At 39.7% G+C, this 20,740-nt stretch overlaps 2 protein-coding genes across 3 annotated transcripts in view; one reads left to right on the top strand and one right to left on the bottom strand.

Moving 5' to 3' along the window:
• The window catches only part of TARS1 (threonyl-tRNA synthetase 1), a 387,157-nt gene that overhangs the window by 90,027 nt on the left and 276,390 nt on the right, over positions 1 to 20,740 (top strand). The window lies entirely within an intron of this gene.
• ADAMTS12 (ADAM metallopeptidase with thrombospondin type 1 motif 12) overlaps positions 1 to 20,740 on the bottom strand; it is a 321,939-nt gene that overhangs the window by 32,417 nt on the left and 268,782 nt on the right. For both annotated transcript variants that reach the window (XM_049767671.1, XM_049767672.1), the window contains 2 exons: positions 18,599 to 18,809; positions 5,083 to 6,207 (listed from right to left, as the gene is read on the bottom strand). In XM_049767671.1, the coding sequence (XP_049623628.1) occupies positions 5,083 to 6,207; positions 18,599 to 18,809 (1,336 nt within the window). The remainder of the gene's footprint in view (positions 1 to 5,082; positions 6,208 to 18,598; positions 18,810 to 20,740) is intronic.

Raw genomic sequence — 20,740 nt, 5'->3', positions numbered from 1 at the left:
AAGGAGGAGAGTCAGAAGAGAAAAGATGAGTAGAAGGCATCCATCCACCCAGGAGGAATAGGTTCAGAGGCAGCTGAGGTACAGATTTACTGAAACTTGAAATGGATAGAGAAAAGGAAGAATCTGTCTGGTCAGAGAGCTGGATGGTATCAAATTGTAATGGGTGCTGAGTCACAGTGGATTTTATCTAATCTCAGTGGTAACAAGGAGACACAAATGATTTATAACAAGAATTTGGAAGGAAAATAACAGTGCTTTGAAAAGACTAGTTGCTCTCTTACTTGCTTGGGATGGTGTATGGAGGGAGGAGTGAAGGAGGTCAGAGATCAGCAAACAAGTGATAATCCACAAGTGTAAAAAACATCGAGAAATGGTAACTTAAACAATTGCTAATACCTCCCTAAAGGTCAGATACCTTAATTTCACTGTTTCCAGAATGAACAACTGAAAATAGTGGGCCATGTCATTAATGGTTAGACTGTTATATATGAAAACACTTCCATAAGATTATTATGTTACTGATCCTACCCTAATCAATAATTGTGCCCGACCCTAGGGTGTATACCTGATTCTTGTGTATAAAAGCAAGGATCTGTGGAAGGCTGGGGCTTTTGCTTCAGCATTATCCACTGAATAAAGCTGATATCTCCTGAAATCTGTCTGCCTGTGAGTTTTCTACCCATCGCTATCACCTCAGAACCGCCGGCTGAACAGGGTGGCAGACACATGGTCCGAGCTGGAGGAGAAAGGCCTCATCCTCCATCCCACCATCATCCAGCCCCATCAAGGGTTGATTTGCAACATTAGACCACTATTTAGTCTCTAACCACTAAATAGCTAAAATTACTTTTCCTACTGCCTTCCTGTGGACTTTCATTTTATCACTTGGTCGAGACAAAGGTATGTGACCAGAGTGGCATGTGCCTTTTCCAGGTCTGACCCAAGAAACAGCTACAGAGATGATTCTGTAAACTTTTTCCCTTTCTGCCTAGGTAGGATGGTGAAAAACATGCTGAGGAAAGAAGGCAGAACCATGGTCAACCAGGACCCAAGCACCATTCTCCATCATCTCCATGGTGGCCTTGGAGTCATCTTGTCTGACTGTATAAATGAAAAATCAACTTCTGTTGTATTTAACTGTAACTGATTTGTGTAATTTATTTTACTCTCTGTTATATGTTCTGTTTTTTGTGTTTGTACACACATATTCACACACATGTATATGTGTGGTACTTCCAACTACATATAGATATCATACATATCACTTACACTTTATTCTCAATCAAGTTAGTATTCTTGCTTTTATCTTCTCTTCCCTCCTATTTGTTTACTATATTATTTATCTCAACATCTCATGTTGTAGGTGTTTTCATATCCATCTCCATTATTAGAAAAATAATACAAATTTATTATTAGTCTGTTTTTATAATTTGCTCTCTGTCAAAATCAATAGGATGAACCCACATCCAGATTGTTTCAATTGAAGAAAGACAAGTTTGTTCATCGCCCCTTTAAAAACGACCATGTCTTCTTCTAAAAAGTATACCTGTCCTTTGGGAGTATAATTTGAATAGCTATTAAAACATCATATTAAGACATCACTGTTATTTTTGAGAATGCCATGATTTTCTCATGTTTACGAGGGTTTCTGCCTAACTCACATTGTTTAATGTCACATGACCAAAGAAGCAAATAAAAGAGAAGGCAGAGAGTGGGGACATTTTCTGATTTGCAGAGTCATGTCTACGAGGCTACAAGTCTGTCTGCCTGGGTTGACATCCCTGCTCTGTTGCTTATGAATTCCAAGAATCCTTGGGCTATGGTGAGAATTAAATAAAAGAATGCGTGAGTCAGCATAAAATCGTACTAGAGAGAAAGGTTTCTTAAACTTTTTCTCACCCACAACTCCTTTTCACCTGAGAATTTTTTTATGTGATACCAGGTATAAAAGTATATAAAACAGGAATATAATTCAAATATTTTCCCGATAATAAATTGGGAATTTATTTTTAAAAACATGTTGAAAAGCTAAGTGATCCAAAACTTGGTTGCAATCCACAATTTACAAAGTTAACAAATAAAAAGATAGAACATACTTTAGAAATGTTTACTGTCAATATGCTACTCTGCCCTGAGAAAGAAGCATGATTTAAAGCAGGGGTCTCAAACTCGTGGCCCGAGGGCCGCAGACAGCCCTCCTTACAACATTTTGTGGCCCTACCCTAGAGGAATCTTTTTTTGTTTTGTTCTGTTTTAGTTGTTTGGGTCACACCCCCCAATGTTCAAGGCTTACTACTGACTTTGCACTCAAGGATCACCCCAACTTTGCCTCCTGCGGCCCCCACGTAAATTGATTGAGACCCCTGATCTAAAGTATTCATGATAATAAGATCCATTTCTTGAAGTCTTTCAACAAGAGTTACTTTTAAGAATTACTCTTGGGTGAATAGCCTTTTCCCTCTCAACCTGGATTCTTTATCTTCTCCACTGTCACAAAATAAGTGGCTCACTGCAGAAATAAAATGGAAGCAACTTTAAGCATGAATATATTTTGGATATTTTGGGGGTAGGACCGGGGACCAAACACAGAATCTGTCTATCCCTGTATTACATCCTTAGTACTAAAAACTTAAAGGTTTGAATTGACCTATTTATTGTCTGTAAGTACTATCAATGTCTTGACCAATGTTCCTGATTATACAAAAGAATTTCAATTGGTGCTGAAATTCACAAGACAGATTAGAGTGGATAGAGAAATTTTTATTTTTTGACATGTGTGTCCAACGACAAATCACTACAAATTTTAGTTTCTCATTTTGTGAATTAGTATAACTAATATTTATATACTCCCCAGGACTGACTTAGGGAGACAATGAGATTATATATGAAATTTGTTTGGTGTGGAATTTAACATACTTAAAAATAAAAAGTAATGTTACTTTTTACTTACTAACTGCTAACTCTTTACTTCTCTTTAGCAAAGGAGAAAAATCATCAATTGTCACAAAAAGTAGAATGATTTGACCAAGTGATTATTTTGCCACTTGGTCCTCTTTAGAGCTGTCAAATTATTTTAGCAAGTTCATGGCTGTGCATTCAAAATTCAAATGAGTGAGAAATTATTCTAATGCTTCAAAGGATGTAATTAGTTCTACAAATGAAAAATAAAATAAATACCTCTTCAAATTTCTGAAGCCTGAGAAGAGGGACCAACATTCTGGCGACATGCTGATTTTCTTCTTCCTCTACAACCTAATTTTTTCTTATAAATCCTGAGAATATTGAGGAGGGGCCAGTTAGGCTACATCCAGTATGCTGAGGTGTTACTCCAGGCATTGCACTCAGGAATTATTCCTGACAGCGTTTGGGGTACTTTACAGGATGCTGGTTATTAAACCCAGGTTGGCTGTGGGCAAGGTAAATACCCTACCTGCTGTACTATCTCTCTAGCCCCTAAGGAAATTATTATACAATCTGGAACCCAAACACACAAAGCCAAATCAGTGATAACCCACATTCATTACATAGCTATGATGCCTTATTGTTTTTGTATAACCAGCAGAAATTGTAAATTATTTCTTATTTTGGAGGAGGGTTCCCAGCAGTGCTTCTGTGACTGGGAGGGGGGTAGGCAGTGGACATTCTCACTAGCTGCACTGGTCGCTCAATGCAACAGCCTCAGGATGCTATTTGGAGACTGTAGTGGCCCAGGGGATACTAAGACCAGCTCAGTGGTTCTGGGGCCTCAAGGGTCATGTGTGGCAGTATTAAGGGGCCTCCAGCTCTACAAAGTCAAGGGGACCATGTAGTGCCAGCACTCAAACCCGGGACTAGCATGTACCTTAATCACCATACTTTCTTTATTAGCACAAAATAATAATAAGCTTCACAATCCAGTCACATTCCACTTCCTATTGAAAAAAATAAAAGGCATAAATCTGCAGTGATTATGTGGTGGCATTTTGTAGTATAGAATTCTTAAACTAATTACATTTACATTTCCAAATTATTATTAGAGTTTGACTCATTCACTATATTAACCCGTGATGGAAAACTGATGGAAAGTGAACACAGGCCCTTTAGGTTGTTCTTTTTCACAGAATTGTTGCAGATTAGAACAGCTGCTACAGTTCTACAGATGAAATTTTGCTGGCTCTGAGGGATGGGTTGAATTCCTCACCTTCACACACCCTGACTAGCTTTACATTCTTTTCTCTGTGTCTCACTGTATTTGCTTTTCTGGAAAAATTTCTTTCTTCATGATGGTGTTAAGATGGAAGGAGGAATTTGTGGAAGCAGATTTAACCACTTTGCCTTTTTCCTTCTTTTAGACCATGTGTCCTTTCTTCCTTCCATATTTCCCTTCCTTCCTTCCTTCCTTCCTTCCTTCCTTCCTTCCTTCCTTCCTTCCTTCCTTCCTTCCTTCCTTCCTTCCTTCCTTCCTTCCTTCCTTCCCTCCCTCCCTTCCTTCCTTCTTCCCTCCCTCCCTCCCTCCCTCCCTCCCTCCCTCCCTCCCTCCCTCCCTCCCTCCCTTCCTTCCTCCCTTCCTTCCTCCCTTCCTTCCTCCCTTCCTTCCTTCCTTCCTTCCTTCCTTCCTTCCTTCCTTCCTTCCTTCCTTCCTTCCTTCCTTCCTTCCTTCCTTCCTTCCTTCCTTCCTTCCTTCCTTCTTTCCTTCCTTCCTCCCTCCCTTCCTCCCTCCCTTCCTCCCTCTTTCTTTCTATTTGTTTTCCTTTGGGGGTCACATAATCAGAGTAGATTCCTTGTTCTACACTTAGGGATCACTCCTGTTAGGTTAAGGGGACCATATATGATGCTGGATATCGAACTCAGGTTGGCTATGCGCAAGGCAAGTACACTATGCTGTAATATGACTCTAACCCATGTCATTACCTTTTGGCTGTGTGAGCACTTAGTGACATTCAGGGGTTACTGGACCTGATCCAGGCTTCCTAGATGCAAAGCAAGCGAAGTAATCCTAAAGCTGTCTTTCTGGTCCTACACAAGTCATTTTGAAACAGGCACAAGTATCTCTAGCTATTTTACATTGAGTACCAAGTATACAGAAAGAACTGGGACACCTACCTCACTCCAGTTCCCTACAATCCAGTATACAGGGCTGTGGTCAGGCTGAGTGGAGAGTTGCTTATAATTAGAGGCATTCAGCAAAAAACCCTCAGCAATCAGAATTGCTGCATCTTCCTCAGTCAGAATGGGTCCTGAACTCTGTGTTCTATTTACATGGCTTGGAAGTTCTGGTAAGTGATGGCTCACTGACTTTACTGAGGATGCTGGCTTGTGGTCTCCTCCTAGAGTAACTGCAGTGTTAGCTGGCTGCTCTGTGACCACCTCCTCTGCTGTGGAGACACCATTTTTGAGTGTAGAGGATCTGTGATTGGGAAGCAGTCCTTCCCTCATTGTGGTGAAGGCTGGCCACGAGGATGTTCCCTTGATGTGAGGTGTGGGTGGAAGTCTGAGGGGAGTTTCTGTTCTTTCTTCTGTAGCATCACTTCCAGGATTTCTTATTTTGGTCCATGTTACAGAATTGTTTTCATTTTTGTTTTCTAGTAGTTCACTATCTTCCCCTGAGCCACTCTGAATCTCTATTTCTGGCTCTTTGCTCAAGTTACTAGCAAATGGAGTTACAGACCATGTCTCAAGGTTGCTGGAAGAGGACAGGTCAGCACCATTCATTGTTGTGGCTTCAAGGTTTCCAAGGGAGGTAGGCCCAGCACCTAAACTGGAACTATTCATGTCCTTTGGCTGGAGACTTAAAGAATGGGATGTGAGAGTAGGCTGGGAAGTACTTCCTGTGGGAAGGACATCACTGGGTTCCAGTTCCATGTGGGTGGAACTATTGTCACTCCATCTCCCATCCTGGCCTCCTCTGGAGGATGTGGTAGAACCAGGGCTGGGGGTGGCCAGTGCACTTGTGCTCACAGACACAGTCACTGCGGGTGTGGTCAACATTCTTCTGCTTGATGTAGGGACAGGGATGGGCTGGAAGGGCCCTGGCTCCAATGTTGGTGGATTCCTCACATTGGGAATTGTGCCTTTGTGGGTTTTCAGAATTCTCCTGCTCGATGGGCATTGTTGGAGGCCACAAAGAGCTCGGCTGTTGGGTTTCTTCATCACGTCACAAGGTTCATTCTGGTTCTTGGCACATATGACACTGCGAATCCTCACTCCACCACCACAAGAAACAGAGCACTGGGAGAGAGAATGAGAGAGAGTGAGATAGAGCAAGCTGTGAATTGAATAAGAAGAAAGCACTGTTTTCATTCTTAGTGTTATAACACATCAGCAGAGCCCTCAGATACTGAACTCTGTAGGTATGTTTTTCTATTTTGTTATTTGGTGGTGTTGCCCTTTTTAGTTTTCCATGAAGACTCGTGTCTCCTGGAGAACACCCGGGCTGTTCCATCCATTTGCTCTTTACAAACAGAAAAGAAACTATGCCAGACCAAAAGGATGTCTCCCTGGGCTTTGAAAGAAGGGTAGTAGATTCAGTAAGGCTATTTTAAACAAGTTACCTTATCTTTTTCAAAGAGCCAGAAATAGAGATTCAGAGTGGCTCAGGAGAAGACAGTGAACTACTAGAAAACAAAAATGAGGGGCAGGAGAGATATCATGGAGATAGGGTGTTTGTTTTGCATGCAGAAGGACGGAGATTCTAATCCTGGCATTCCATATGGTTCCCTGAGCCTGGCAGGAGCGATTTCTGAGTGTAGAGCCAGGAGTAAACCCTGAGCACTGCTGGATGTGACCCAAAAAACAAAAAAAAAAAGAAAACAATTCTGTAATATGGACCAAATATTTTCAAATATTTCAAAAGCCACCCAGTGACACTCAGAAATAGCTTCTGGCTTGGGGGACCATATGGGATGCTGGGGATCAGATGCAAGGCAAACACCTTACCACTGCGCTATCACTCCAGCCCCAAGATTGTTATGTTTATTAAGATAAAATTAACCTAGATGTTTACATATTCTCTGGACTCTATTAAGTCAGTTATCATGAATCTTTCCCTTTATATTTCCAAAATGCTTTTTTCACTCATACAATCTCCCCAAACACATGAATGCACTCTTTTCACTTTCTTGTGTCAGGTGGAGCCAGATGCAAAGCTAAAGTGTCCAGGAATATGGCTTTGTGTGGAGGCCTAGAATTACTATTATGTACTGCTCACCACTCCTCTGGCTTCAGAATTCCTGGAAGTGATCCTGGTGACCTCCAACTGGCACCTGAGCACTGAACCCTCAGATCCACACACACACTGAACCCTCAGATCCAAGTTTCACACCCCGTCCCTGAGTTTGCTGAGTCCACCCCCTTCCCAAATTAAAAAGAAAAGAAACGCTAGGCAATCCATGTACTCACACATACAGATCCACAGACAGGTATTTGTCCTGAAATATCAAGGTGAGCAGTCTAAGGGGGAGGCTAGGTGAGGGCTGTAGCATGATGCTCATCTACATGTGGAGCTGAAACATGTCCACTAGCAAGCACCCTAACTAGGGAATAACCTCCCATTCCTGAACATGGCAGCCGTTCTTCCAGAGTATTGGACCTTAGCAGGATAGGCCTTCCCAAAATTCAGCTAAAAGACATTGATTTCATCAGTCAGCCATGCAATTTTTTTTCCCCTTTAACTTCATTCCTTTGTTTTGACTAGAACTGTTTCTAAAGCCCACAGGGAAATTAGACTTTACAACCTTTAGAACTTCTCTAAAAGTCCAAAACAAAGGGTCAAAGACAACACACAAAAGAATTGATCTACAGAACTGAGCTGGGGAGGGAGGGAGAAAAGGTGGGAGAGGCACTAGGAGCTTTAGCAGAGGAAGGGAGGAACACAGGTAATGGGTGCAGTGTTGGAATTCTGTACGTGGGAAACCATCATTAACAATATTGTAAATCACAGTATCTCAATCAATAAAGGTAAATAAATAAAATCCCCAAATACCCACTCCCACCATTGAGCTATGGAATGAAAGAGCTCTGAAACCTGTAAGAAAAACCTTGAGCTCTTTTCCCAGTTCACATGAGAAGAGAGCCTGTTTAGGGACTGATATAATGAGGATAAATGGGAACAAAGGCTCCTTCATCACTATAATCGTAAGGCTTCTGATAGAAATGCTAATAACCATAACAAAGGAGACCTCTGATTCCTGTCAGCCTTTGGAAAGCACAGAATGAAATAGAGATTCTTCTCTTTCCTGAGAGGTTGGAAGGTGTCTGTGTGACAGGTTGCAGGCCTAAAAAATACTGCGGAGACCCACACTCTATCATGCATTGTTGCTGGATTCTTTCAGCTTCAGGTTTCCTAAGATTAGCAGAGAGTAGGTGATAGTTTTTAATTTACAAGTTGTAAGTACTAAAGAGTCTTATTTACTGTGTGCATGTATAAAGCCAGATAGCAATCTAGCTATTTCATTAAAGGACATCTGAGTGTGGTCTTTTCAAACAAGATTATTCTTTGAGCCAACCTGCCAAAGTGGCAACCGAGGGGTTATATTTGGCTTCCTGACAAATATTCTTTGGCCACCTCAATCTTAAAAAGAAGCAAATAAACTAAATACAAAACTGAAATGAATGACCAACATCTATAAGTGAGCACCATTCTTAATATGATGGCAAAATTTTAGCTTCTTTTGAAAAGATATAGAATCTGCAACTGTCAGTTCCATTTCCCAGAAACTCATGGAGCCAGAGTATGGGGGGGGGGTGTCTATGCCCTCCAGGTCCCACTCAGTCATATCCAATGCTTTTCATACCCAGAAGACTTGGAATCTTTTGAAATAACCAGAGAAAGCCATTCCTTCCCAGTGAGCACCTGGAGGCAAAGTTAACTCTACCAGTTAGCATGGGCCTAGTTTGCTTTTCTCAACATCATGCCAGAACAAGCATGCTGCTTGGTACCCAGCTCACACTCCTGCCAGAACTTCTGATTATATTTATCTTCGCAGGAACTGTCAAGGCCTTTAGATGAGATAAATGCTAGACGCCCCATGATACTTGAAATTCATCTCCACTGGTGGTTTTAGAATTCTCAGAACCAGTGTCTACTGTGATTATCTGATGTCCTAACCTTATAATTTTGTGCTCTGCATCATGCAAGTAGCCTGTCAAGTTGCTAATAGCCTTCCTGGGAGGCATCTCTGCCCTCAAGTGCCTCCTCTTCTAAAGGAGATGCTCCAGGGACATCCCACAGAATAAGAGGGCTCCTCCTAAATAGGTGGGCTCCACCTACCTGCAGGGCATGGAGTTGGAGGGCTCAGAGCTGGCCCAGAGCTGAGGTGCTGAGAGAAAGTTTATGCAGAAATAGACTGGAGTTTTATCTGAGAGCTTGGGCTTAAGTGCTGAGCAGAAATACAGCAAGTGTTTTAGGCTTGAAACATTGATTACACAGTCTGAGGAAATTATAAATGAATGATTGGATTTCATACTATCACTAGGCTTGAATTAAATTCCTTCCAAATAAATTGGGATCCTAACTCTGTCCAACACCTCTCCTGCTCTTTTGGATATAGGGTGCTTTAAGTTAAAATCAGGACACTTGTCGAATCTCTTTCTAGTCCTTATACAAAGGAAATTGGATACAGAGACCACAGTGACCATGCCAGGTAAAGGTAAAGACAGATTTTGATATGTGATATGTGATCCCCTGCAAACCAGAGAAGTAAGGAGAATCTCGAAGTTTCCTAGGACACTCTTGACCCCAGAATATAGTGAGGAGAAGGAAAGAAAAGGAGTAGAAGAGGAGAAAGACAGATGTGAAATAACAGGAGAGAGGGGCCAAGGAGATTCAGGTACATCAATGGCATTAAGGAAGGACAGATTTTAGCATCCAAAACCACGGAATCAACAACACTGAAATCAAGTGACCCAAATTTTAACAACCAAACTTAAAAAGGTGCCTGGTAAGATGGCAGGCTGGCAAAAGACTGACAACATAGGTGGACAGAGGTTGATAGTACTGGTGCTGAGATGTTGTATGTCTAAAACTCAACTATGAATAACTTTGTAAACCACAATGCTTTAAATAAAATGTTTAAAAGTTCAAAACTATAAAAAAATGAAGAATTAAATATTTTATTTTTAGATAGCATGATTCTATATGTGTGGATTCTAAATACGTGCATATTTAGCACGCCTATACATATTGCCATGGAACATTCCAGAAAGTTCTAAGAAAAATGCATAAATTTTTCAAAGTTACAGGATAAAAATCAATATACAAAAATAAGTGTGGCTTCATGTACTAGCTTAAATAAAATTTCTAAATTAATAAAACAGTATGACTTAAAAACAAAACAAGACAAAAGAGATTTCTGCCTCACAGCTCCCAAAAGGAAATGAACTCTGATAACACTATGAACTTGGCTTCATAGTGTGCAGAGCTATAAGAATACAATTCTGTTTTTTAACATATCATTGCAAAATTTGTGTTAATTAAACCACATGCAAGTGTTAGCCACAGTGGTATACACTGGTGTCAATGTGTTAAGCCAACCACTGTGTGGTGATTTGTTTCAGCTGGTCTGGCACACACAGCAGCTATGGCCCACCACAGGAAAGACACAGGAAGTGAAAAGAGTTGAAAAACTCTGGCCTAGACAGCAATGAAGCAAATCAAAAGGAAGATATGATGAGGAGAACCAACATGGTACCCATCTGATCAGGGAGCAGCTGTTTCTAATTAGGGTCCCACTTGTATTCCCTCTGGCAAAGCCTGGATTATTTGCACTTGGGAGAAAATGAGACACTGGTACTTAAGGATATCCTGTGGCAAAAGAGACATCAAGCCTTAAACCTCAGAGTTCAGTCCTATTGAAACAGAAGGGCCCATAATGGAAACCAGAAGACCATTACTCTGCAGACTGTCTATGAACACGCCCTACTCTGAGCACCTTCAGAGTATGTCTCTTGAGAGATGGTTGAGGGGGTTCTCATTTGTACCTCAGTTAGCAGCAGACATGCCATGGAGTGGCAGCTCTTTCTGTCTGAGGAGCTAGGAGAGATGTGTGAAAACCAGCATTTCATCTCTCTGGTTACTTGAGCACTCCAACACCCAAGTAATTGCTTTGCACTAAACAGATTTTCTGTACTGTGATTGTGTTGTGTGTGTGTGTGTGTGTGTGTGTGTGTGTGTGTGTGTGTGTGCATTACAGAGCTGATTAGAGACCATGTCTAATTTGAGCATTTCTGCTTTGTGGGAGCCTCCATCCCATCCCACCTGCATGCTATCAATAATATTAAAAGCAACTCTCGTCTGAAGTGAAATAGATGTTTTCCCTGTAAAATCAATTTGAAAGGCTTTTTCTAAAAATTTTTTTGGTTTTGAAATATTTGATTAGAGCAACTCATTTGGTTCATGAGTGATTCTAATTTCTCAGTGAGCTTAATGCGGCATGGCATTAAGCAAAGTGAGAACGCTGATCTACGTGTTGTTTGCAAACATAACACACTTTGAAAGTCCTAGCAACACTTTGCAGCCACTGAGATGCAGTGTGGTTTAATATTTAGAATAAAATCACTGCAGCATCTCTCAAGTCCTGGTTGTGTGCAAAATTTGCATGTAAATTCTTAAGCATCTCTGGGCCTGGAGATACTTATAAAGACACTTATCAAGACAGTCATGTGTCTACTTAGAAAGACACTCATAATGCCCAAAAAAGTGTTTTTTATAGTTTTTAAATAAATACTAATTTTCTAATTTTTGTGAGTTTTGTAAAAACAATACAATTTAGAAGCTGGAGAGATTCTACAGGAGGGAAGACTTTTGCCTTTTACCTAGTTTACCTAGGTTCAGTCCCCAGCATTCTGTATACTACCCTGAGCCTGAATTCCTGAATTCCTGAATTCAGAGATAGGAGTAACCCCTGAGCACCATCAAATGTGTGCCCCCCAAACCAAAACCAACCCTAACCAAAAAAAAATTGCTTTGGTTTTATCACTTGTCATACATTTTTCTGACCTTAGAAACCTTAAATCATTATTCATTTCAGTGCTATTTGTAATAGCTAGAATCTGGAAACAATCCAGATGCCTGACAAAAGATGAGTGGCTAAAGAAACTGTGGTACATATACACAATGGAATACTATACAGCTGTCAGGAAAAATGAAGTCATGAAATTTCCTATACATGGATAGACAAGAAAACTATTATGCTGAGTGAAGTAAGTCAGAGGGAGTGAGAAAAACACAGAATAGTCTCACTCATCTATGGGTTTTTAAGAAAAATAAGGGACATTATTGTAATATTACCCAAGACAATAGAGATGAGGGCTGGAAAGACCAGTATGAAGCTTACCACAAAGAGTGGTGAGTTCAGTTAGAGAAATAACAACACTGACAACTGTCATGACAATGGTGGAGAGTGGAAGAAATAGAATGCTTGCCTCGAATACAGACAGGGTTGGGGAGGAGAGAGATGGGGGGCATTGATGGTGGGAATGTTGCACTGGTGAAGGGGGGTGTTCTTTTTTTTTGTTTTGTTTTTGGATCACACCCTGCAGTGCTCAGGGGTTACTCTTAGCTCTATGCTCTGAAATCGCTCCTGGCAGGCTCAGGGGACCATGTGGGATGCCGAGATTCAAACCACTGACCTTCTGCATGCAAGGCAAATGCCATATCTCCATGCTATCTCTCTGGCCCCTAGGGGAATGTTCTTTTTTTTATAACTGAAACCCAACTATAAACATATTTGTAATCATGGTGCTTAAATGAAGATATTAATTTAAAAATACTAAAATATGATTAAATATTAAAATTTAAAAATAAAAAGAAATACAATGTAAACCACAAAAGATGTTTCATCTTTATATGAATTATATGTTAAAATCATTATATACTTTATACAATCAGTAAAATAAAGTACTACAATGTTAAAAAAAGTTAAATAAAGTATTAAAACGTTGGGAAGAAGAAATAAAGATAAAAAGAAAGAAGGGAGGGAAGGAAGAAGGGAGGGAGGGAGAGAGGAAAAAAAGAAAGGAGTACAATACATCCTGCCTATCTTCAAGACATGCATTCTATTTCTCTCACTCACTACCATTGTCATGATGGTTGTTGGTGTAGTTATGCCTCTCTAAACTGCACTCACAAATCTTTGTGGTAAGCTTCATATCATGGCCTGGCAGGAGTGGCAGAGGGAGATGGGGACATCGGTGGTGTGAATGTTGCACTGGTAAAGGGGGTGTACTTTTTATGACTGAAACTCAACTACAAATATGTTTGTAATTATGGTGCTTAAATAAAGATATTATTTTTTTAAAAGGAGTACAACAAGAAAATTAGTAAAAATTATTTCATGTCAATTGAAGCTATTTCAGGTTTAGTAGGCTCTAGTTGCTAGTTAACTTTCTGTTACTGAACATTAGGTGGCATCTAAATTGGTGTGTTCCTACATCTAAATTGGTGTGTTGGAATTGTTCTTTGGCCACATACTAGGCTACTTGGTTCAGGAATTACAAGCAATGTATCTGATAATGTGGCTTTCGTGGAGCATGTTTTTCAGCTGCCAGGCTTCCAGAATTACAAGAAAGGGGTGAGGAGGGTAAAAGAAAAGAAAAAAAAGAAAAGAAAACTTACCCATTCTGAGTAAAATATGTCCAATGCACTGTGCATGGTCAGTCTGAGTATGCGGAGAGGGTGAAAAGATGTAGGTGCCCAAAACCAATCACTTCAGGCCAAGTGGGGGGACACTGTTAGCACAAAACTCTCAAAATCTGAGTAACATGAAAAATGGATCCATACCTTCTTGCCTAAGAATAGACACTTTCTATGGGGGGAATGTGGGGAAAATACACCTAATGGTATTCAGAGATTACTTCTGGCTCTGTGCTCAGGGATCAGTCCCAAAGGCAGGGGCCTGAATGATCATATATGTGTGCTGGGGGTTGAACCTGAATTGGTAGAATGCATGGCAAACACTCTTCCATGCTGTACTATCTCTCTCACTTCTAAGAACAGATATTTAGTGACAATTTACCAGCTGCCAGGCAGTCTGCTAAGTGTTTACAGCTTATAGGGATTACTTAGCTAAAGCCTTATAGTCACCCTACCTTTATAAATAAGTAGAATATGGAAAAAGTTAAAGTCTAGCTCAGAACCATACAATCAGATGAGAATTGTCAGGCTGGGGAATCTAAAAATATTATTCTGGGAAAAAACTTAGAAAAATCTATTAGGCTTAATGCCAGAAAAATATATATGTTTACTGTTGGGAAAACTGAGGCATATAAGGTAAATTAATTTGTTTCCATTTTTACAGTGAGTTTATACAATGCCAGAATTAGAATTTGCATGGCTCCCTGGGGTCTCAGGATTATTCCTACCTTTTATTGGTGGGATTAACAAAGGCAGCCACGTGCATTGACTACTTAGTCCTTTAAGTGTTTAATATTCCATCAATACATCCTGCATACATTCATCCATCAATTTATCCATCCTTTTGTCTATCCACCCATCCATCCTTCCACCCATGCATTCATTCAGCCAGCCAGACAGCCTCCATCTGTCTACTCATTCATCCAAATGAAACAATGTCACAGCTCTAATTATATTATATCCTTAGAGTCCTTATTAATGAACTCATGGATTTCATAGTTTATATCTTAGGGTGTCTCTAGAAGATGGTTTTCAGCTATCAGATGGAAAGAATTATGGAATTCTTGTTGTTGCTTCTAGACATGGCAATGACTTCTGTTTCAGCACTTCAGTGTCTAGAATTCTTTTATTGTAAACTGCTTGTATTCTGCATGTAAACAAATAGAAGTATCCTGGCTTGAGAGGTCTTCTGTGTGACACAGACATATACAAATCATATCAAAACAAAATAGTATTATGGCTACTTGCATACCAGAAGATCAAGATAAGATAAAACTGTGGTAGAGTCAGAGAAGTTCTGGGCTAGCCAAAAATGAAGCTCTGCCTTTCACTCACCCAAAGGGTTGATTTGAAATCAGAACTAGATTTGAAGTTTAACCCTGAGTTGCTAGAAGGTTTTGGGAAAGTAACTTAACTCCCTTAAGTTTAGGCTGCAAAACAGGGAAACAAATACAGACCATATGTGAGACAATGTGTAGAATTTTTAAAAGCATCCTGATGATATTGGATGGCATAGTATTATTCTGCTCTATTCACTTTATGAGCAAATGATGATATATAGAGTACGCCACATATAGACATGGTAAGAATTTTATCAATATTAACTTATTGAATCTTCATGACTCCTTTTGAGTTTATGTGCTATTGTTATTTCCATTTTTTGAGTGAAGAAAATGAGCCACAGAAAAACATAAAATTAATGATAAATTTTATAAACTGAAGACCTGGAATTTGCATCCAGGGGTTCTTCTCTCAGAGACTGCAATTGAATATTAGACTAGCTTTTCCATAAAGCAGGTCTCTCTGAAGTGGTATTTATAGAAAAATTATGAGCCACAAAAACTGATCCTCTCTCTCTCTCTCACATACACATATACACATACATAGAATAGTTTATCTGGTCAGGGATAAGTAAGTGTGCCATCCTCTCGGAGTTAAAACATTGCCTCCTTATTGTTTAAGTTGGCAGAAGTGTTTTTACAGATAAGGAAGCTCATAGGTTTGCCTTTCTACTTCTTCCCACTTTAGTTAGTCCAAAGAAGACCATTCTACAGGACTCTCAGAGCCTAAATGTTCTCATGTTTTTGTCCCAGTTAGCACAGTCTCATTATGACCTAAAGTGAACCCTTGCAGAACAAATGACCACATACTACTGAGCCATCACTCTACAACAATTAACTTTGATCTTAAGACACAATTCAGAATATAAGCACCATATATACTAAGAATATATTGAAAATCTCTCCTTAAAAAGGATATGGCACTGTTAGAATGTCAAAGACATTTTCAGAATATCCCAGCAGAGCACGCAAAAGTGTTGGCAAGGGAGAATAAAGGAAGCCCTGTTGACAAATATTTTGTCCCTAATTTAATTAAAAACTAGGTGTCTCCTAACGACCTCTCCAGAAGAAGGCAACTGCAGGATCTTCTTGTTCCTTCCCAGCATGGAAACTGGATTCTGCGGCTGACCCATACATTATGCAAAAGCTCTACTGGAAACAACAGGTCTGACTATTTGTTACACTGGGCCAACTTGTTGGTCCTTTTGTTCTCTGGTTGAGTTACATAATTTCACTCCCCATAAATATGAACACAACAGAAGAACCTGTAAGCCAAATATGTAATTGCAGTCCTTTGAAAAACCATGAAGATTCTGGCAATTAGCAAATTCTACATGACAGGATTTTTAATGGTTTTACATGTAGCCAACACACTTTTGGTAAATAGAATTAATGGATCAGACACAATACCCCCATTCAACCTTATTTTGACAACACTGTAATTAACAGCAATCTAGGTTGGCAGCACACTAATAGGCTAGCCCCATGCTAATATTTTTCTTTTCTGGAAAGAACAGGGGAACACTTTAGATAATTGCAACTATTGCACAAGTATTTGTGAACATGTCAGTAGAACATCAGTGTTGGCTTGTAGGTATCTTTCTTTGCATGTATACTTTTGTGCTTTCTCTTTGAAAGTTCTATCTTTTCCATTTGACAGAGAGGTCTTGCATATAGAAACATCTCTATCAAGGGAGCTTTCTGGACAGAATTAGAAACTTAATAAAAATAAACTGTGACGATGAGCTAATGAAACAGAGTTTTGGAAGTAAGGCTATCAAAAGTGGTGATTATTCGAATGATCTTATCTGCTTTCAGCTAGTTATCTTTAGAAATTATATTCTTGCTTCTGCACATTGTTTAATTCTTCCTTAGATAATTCTTTCAGAGCAAGCATCTTTCAATAGCAATGAAAAGTACCCTCAGTTATCAAAATCAAATTTTTTAATCACCAATACTTTATCCAAATTGATCATATCTCTAATCTATCAATCTTATTTACCTTGATTGACTATCTCTGTCATTCTGATGAATCAAGTAGTTCCCATTTCTCAGGAACAGAATCCCAAGAGGAGTTCCTAATATATAGTCAATGGTAGCACTAGTGTGCAAAGAGAGCAGGTTGTGTCCCATGGAAAGTCATAAGAACACATCCAAGTGTAAATTTTACTCAGCTGCTTTAGAGGTCGGAGCAATGGCGCAGTAATAGGGCATTTGCCTTGCACATAGCTGACCCAGGATGGACAGAGGTTCGATTCCCGGCATCCCATATGGTCCTCCAAGCCAGAAGCAATTTCTGAGCATATAGCTAGAAGTAACCCCTGAGCGTCACTGGGTGTGGGCCAAAATCGAAAGAAAGAAAGAGAGAGAGAGAGAAAGAAAGAGAGAAAGAAAGAAAGATGAAAGAAAGAAAGAAAGAAAGAAAGAAAGAAAGAAAGTAAGAAAGAAAGAAAGAAAGAAAGAAAGAAAGAAAGAAAGAAAGGAGGAGGGAGGGAGGGAGGGAGGGAGGGGAGGAGGAAGGAAGGAAGGAAGGAAGGAAGGAAGGAAGAATGAAAGAAAGAAAGAAAGAAAGAAAGAAAGAAAGAAAGAAAGAAAGAAAGAAAGAAAGAAAGAAAGAAAGAAAGAAAGAAAGAAAGAAAGAAGAAAGAAAAGGAAGAAAGAAAGAAGAAAGAAAAAGAACCTTTACTTTCTATTTATTCCTTAGGGTGTAGACTAATTTGTGCATGGGGCAGAACAAGACTTCTGGAAACTCTAGGGCTTTGTAGAAAGATGATTGTGAACTCAATATTGACTTAGGAAGCAGTCGGCCTGAAAACACAAGTTTCTGCCATGACCCAAAGAAACCCAAAAAGAAGATGAGGACTTTTGCATCACTGATTTACACTTGCATGCCAAGAATTATACCAGATTAATTTGGGAAAAAAATGCAACAGCTAATTTTGTGTATATAATGGTAAATGCCAGGAAACATTTATTAAATTTGGCCTGGACATTTGATTAACTGAATGTATTGTCAATCATTCCATTAGAAAGACACTAATTTGATTTTAGTTGACTAAAGTAATTCCAGTGAAATTTCTGAACTAGTTCAGAAAACTAGCTCTTGAAATGGGTGGGAGAAATTCTGATTTTGCTACTACCAGGCCAACAAAAATTCTGATTATCTATCAAGCATCTCTCAGAAATGGAGTTTGTGGGACCAAGCACATCTGTGTTCTGAATTTGAGAGATGTGATAGGAAGAGAGAAATGAGAAGAAAATCTTCTCTCAGTAGGAAGCAAGGTAAGAAAGCAGGAGATAGGGGTCAGAGAGATAGCACAGCGGCGTCTGCCTTGCAAGCAGCCGACGCAGGACCTAAGGTGTTTGGTTCGAATCCCGGCGTCCCATATGGTCCCCCGTGCCTGCCAGGAGCGATTTCTGAGCAGATAGCCAGGAGTAACTCCTGAGTGCCGCCGGGTATGGCCCCAAAACAAAAAACAAACAAACAAAAAAAGCAGGAGACAGGGTCTACAAAAAGCAGATATCAGTGATAGTAGAAATGGGAGGCTCTTCAATTTTACCCAGTACTTTGAATTAGTTGAAGGGAGGCAGGGCAGGAGACTGATATAGCACGCAGGGAGCCAGTCTTCCTCTTAAATCCTGTGCTCACCTCACTCCAGTTGCCCACTGTCCAGTCCGAAGGACATAGGATGTCTCTGTTACAAGAGAGGAAGGGCTTGGGTTTCAGCAGGTGCTGGCAGTTTGCAGCTGGGAGAGCCTGCTCATCAGATCCCATGGTCTGGATACACAGCACGATTCGCTTCTTCTCTCCGTGTGGTCCACATGTGGTAGAACAGGCTTCCCACTCCCCTGCCCACCACCTGCAAACATATCAGACAAGAGAGTCAAGAGCACCACAAGTTCCTAGGCTCTTCTTTGAGCCTTTCCAACCAGTCTCACGAGTGCAGGGTTCCAGGCTGGAGGGTCTTGATCCAGAACACAGGGGGGTGTTCTGCTCTGCAACTTCACTGAAGTCTCCAGAGCACTTGGTCTAAGTAGATGCTAAATAACATTTCTGAAAGGTTAAAAACAATAACTTCGGGGCCTGAGAGATAGCATGGAGGTAAGGTCATTGGTTCGAATTCCGGCATCCCATATGGTCCCCCGAGCCTGTCAGGAGAGATTTTTGAGCTTGGAGCCAGGAGTAACCCCTGAGCACTGCCAGGTGTGACCCGACCCAAAAACCAAAATAATAATAATAATAATAATAATAATAATAATAATAATAACCTCTTCTTGCCAGTCAAGAAAATGTTTCTCTACATTATTCCGTGCCATTTCAAACAAGTTTAAATCTTATTTTTCTAACCTCTAAAAACGCATGTACTAATATATTAACTATATTATATTGCAGATTAAATGGAATAACAGTCTCTGGGTGGGGGCATGACACTCAGTGCGACTCAACAATTTGCTATCTTCTTTGTTCTTTTTTGGGCCTCCCTGGTGATATTCAGGATCTGCATCTGTGCTCAGGAATCAATTCTGGCAGACTCGGGGAACCATATGGATGCTGGGGATTGAACCCAGTTTGGCCGCATGCAAGGCAAGCAACCTACACACTGTACTATTTCTCTGGCCCATAATTTATTTTATTGTTATTTTGATTGTTGTTGAGTATGTAAATCTAATTAAAATCTTAGCCTCCTGACTCCTAATGGAATGCTTTCTTATTCCAAAGTGAAGCCTATTCTTAAATAGGTAGATTTTTTTAACCTCATAGTAGATAATCAATTAGGAACATTGCTGTTATTTTTTTCCTTATCTATTTTAGTCTATCAGTTAATATATTCACTGATTACTTTTATTTAAAAAAACACAATAGGAAAATAAAGAAACTTAAATTAGGGTTTTTGTTTTTTGTTTTTTGTTTTACTTGTCAGCTATTCTTGACAAGTTCAACAGTTGAAATGGCTAGCTGCATTCGAGTTCTAGATTTTCTGTGTTAAAATAAGTATATGTGCTCTTTGGCATTCCATTACTGTGGATGATGGATTAAACTGAGATGTGGGTCCAGGGGTTACAAGAAAATTGTTTTAAAGTGACAGGAACCTGCTGGGAGTCTTCCCTTTTCCTTGCTTTTCTATCAATAGACTAATTTTCCTTTACACAAAGACAAATGTCTTCTCTCAGTTTGGTTAGGGTTCACATTGCTTACAGCTACATTCTCATCTCCTCATGCAGTTCATAAAGTGGGTTCTCCTATGATCCCTGGGAAAATCCTAAAGCAGGAAATGTTCCTATTTCTGAACTAAGCCTTCCCATCTTCAGATAGTATTGCATTCTGAAGAAGACAGGAGCCTGTATACAATTTATATTTACTAACTACTAGATTTATTCCCGTTGAACTTCCTTTGATACTTAAACTTCTCATCACAAATTAAAAATAGAAGAAAGCTATTCCTCAGTTCTATCTATGCAGAAATAATTAAGATGACTTACTTATTCTTTGGTGTTTAATATCTGACTTTCTTGAGTGAAACCATATGCCACCAAAACAAATGAACTCCCCCTGCATTAATCTAATTAGTGTGTCCTATTTCTGACATTTCCATAAGAGGTCAGGCACACTATTATATATATAAAATGACATTCTGGAAGGGTCTTGGAGCTGATAAAATCTAATTTACACAATTACTTGATCTATGGCTTTTATTTATGTTAACACACAGTAATAAAGAACCTTCTTGTTTTCTCTTCTGGAAATTTCCTCCATAGTTCCTTATGGACTCTTTACATATTTTTGTCACTC

Source organism: Suncus etruscus, chromosome 2 (assembly GCF_024139225.1).
Source record: "Suncus etruscus isolate mSunEtr1 chromosome 2, mSunEtr1.pri.cur, whole genome shotgun sequence".
Lineage (NCBI taxonomy): Eukaryota > Metazoa > Chordata > Mammalia > Eulipotyphla > Soricidae > Suncus > Suncus etruscus.
This window is presented reverse-complemented; position numbering and strand designations above follow the sequence as displayed.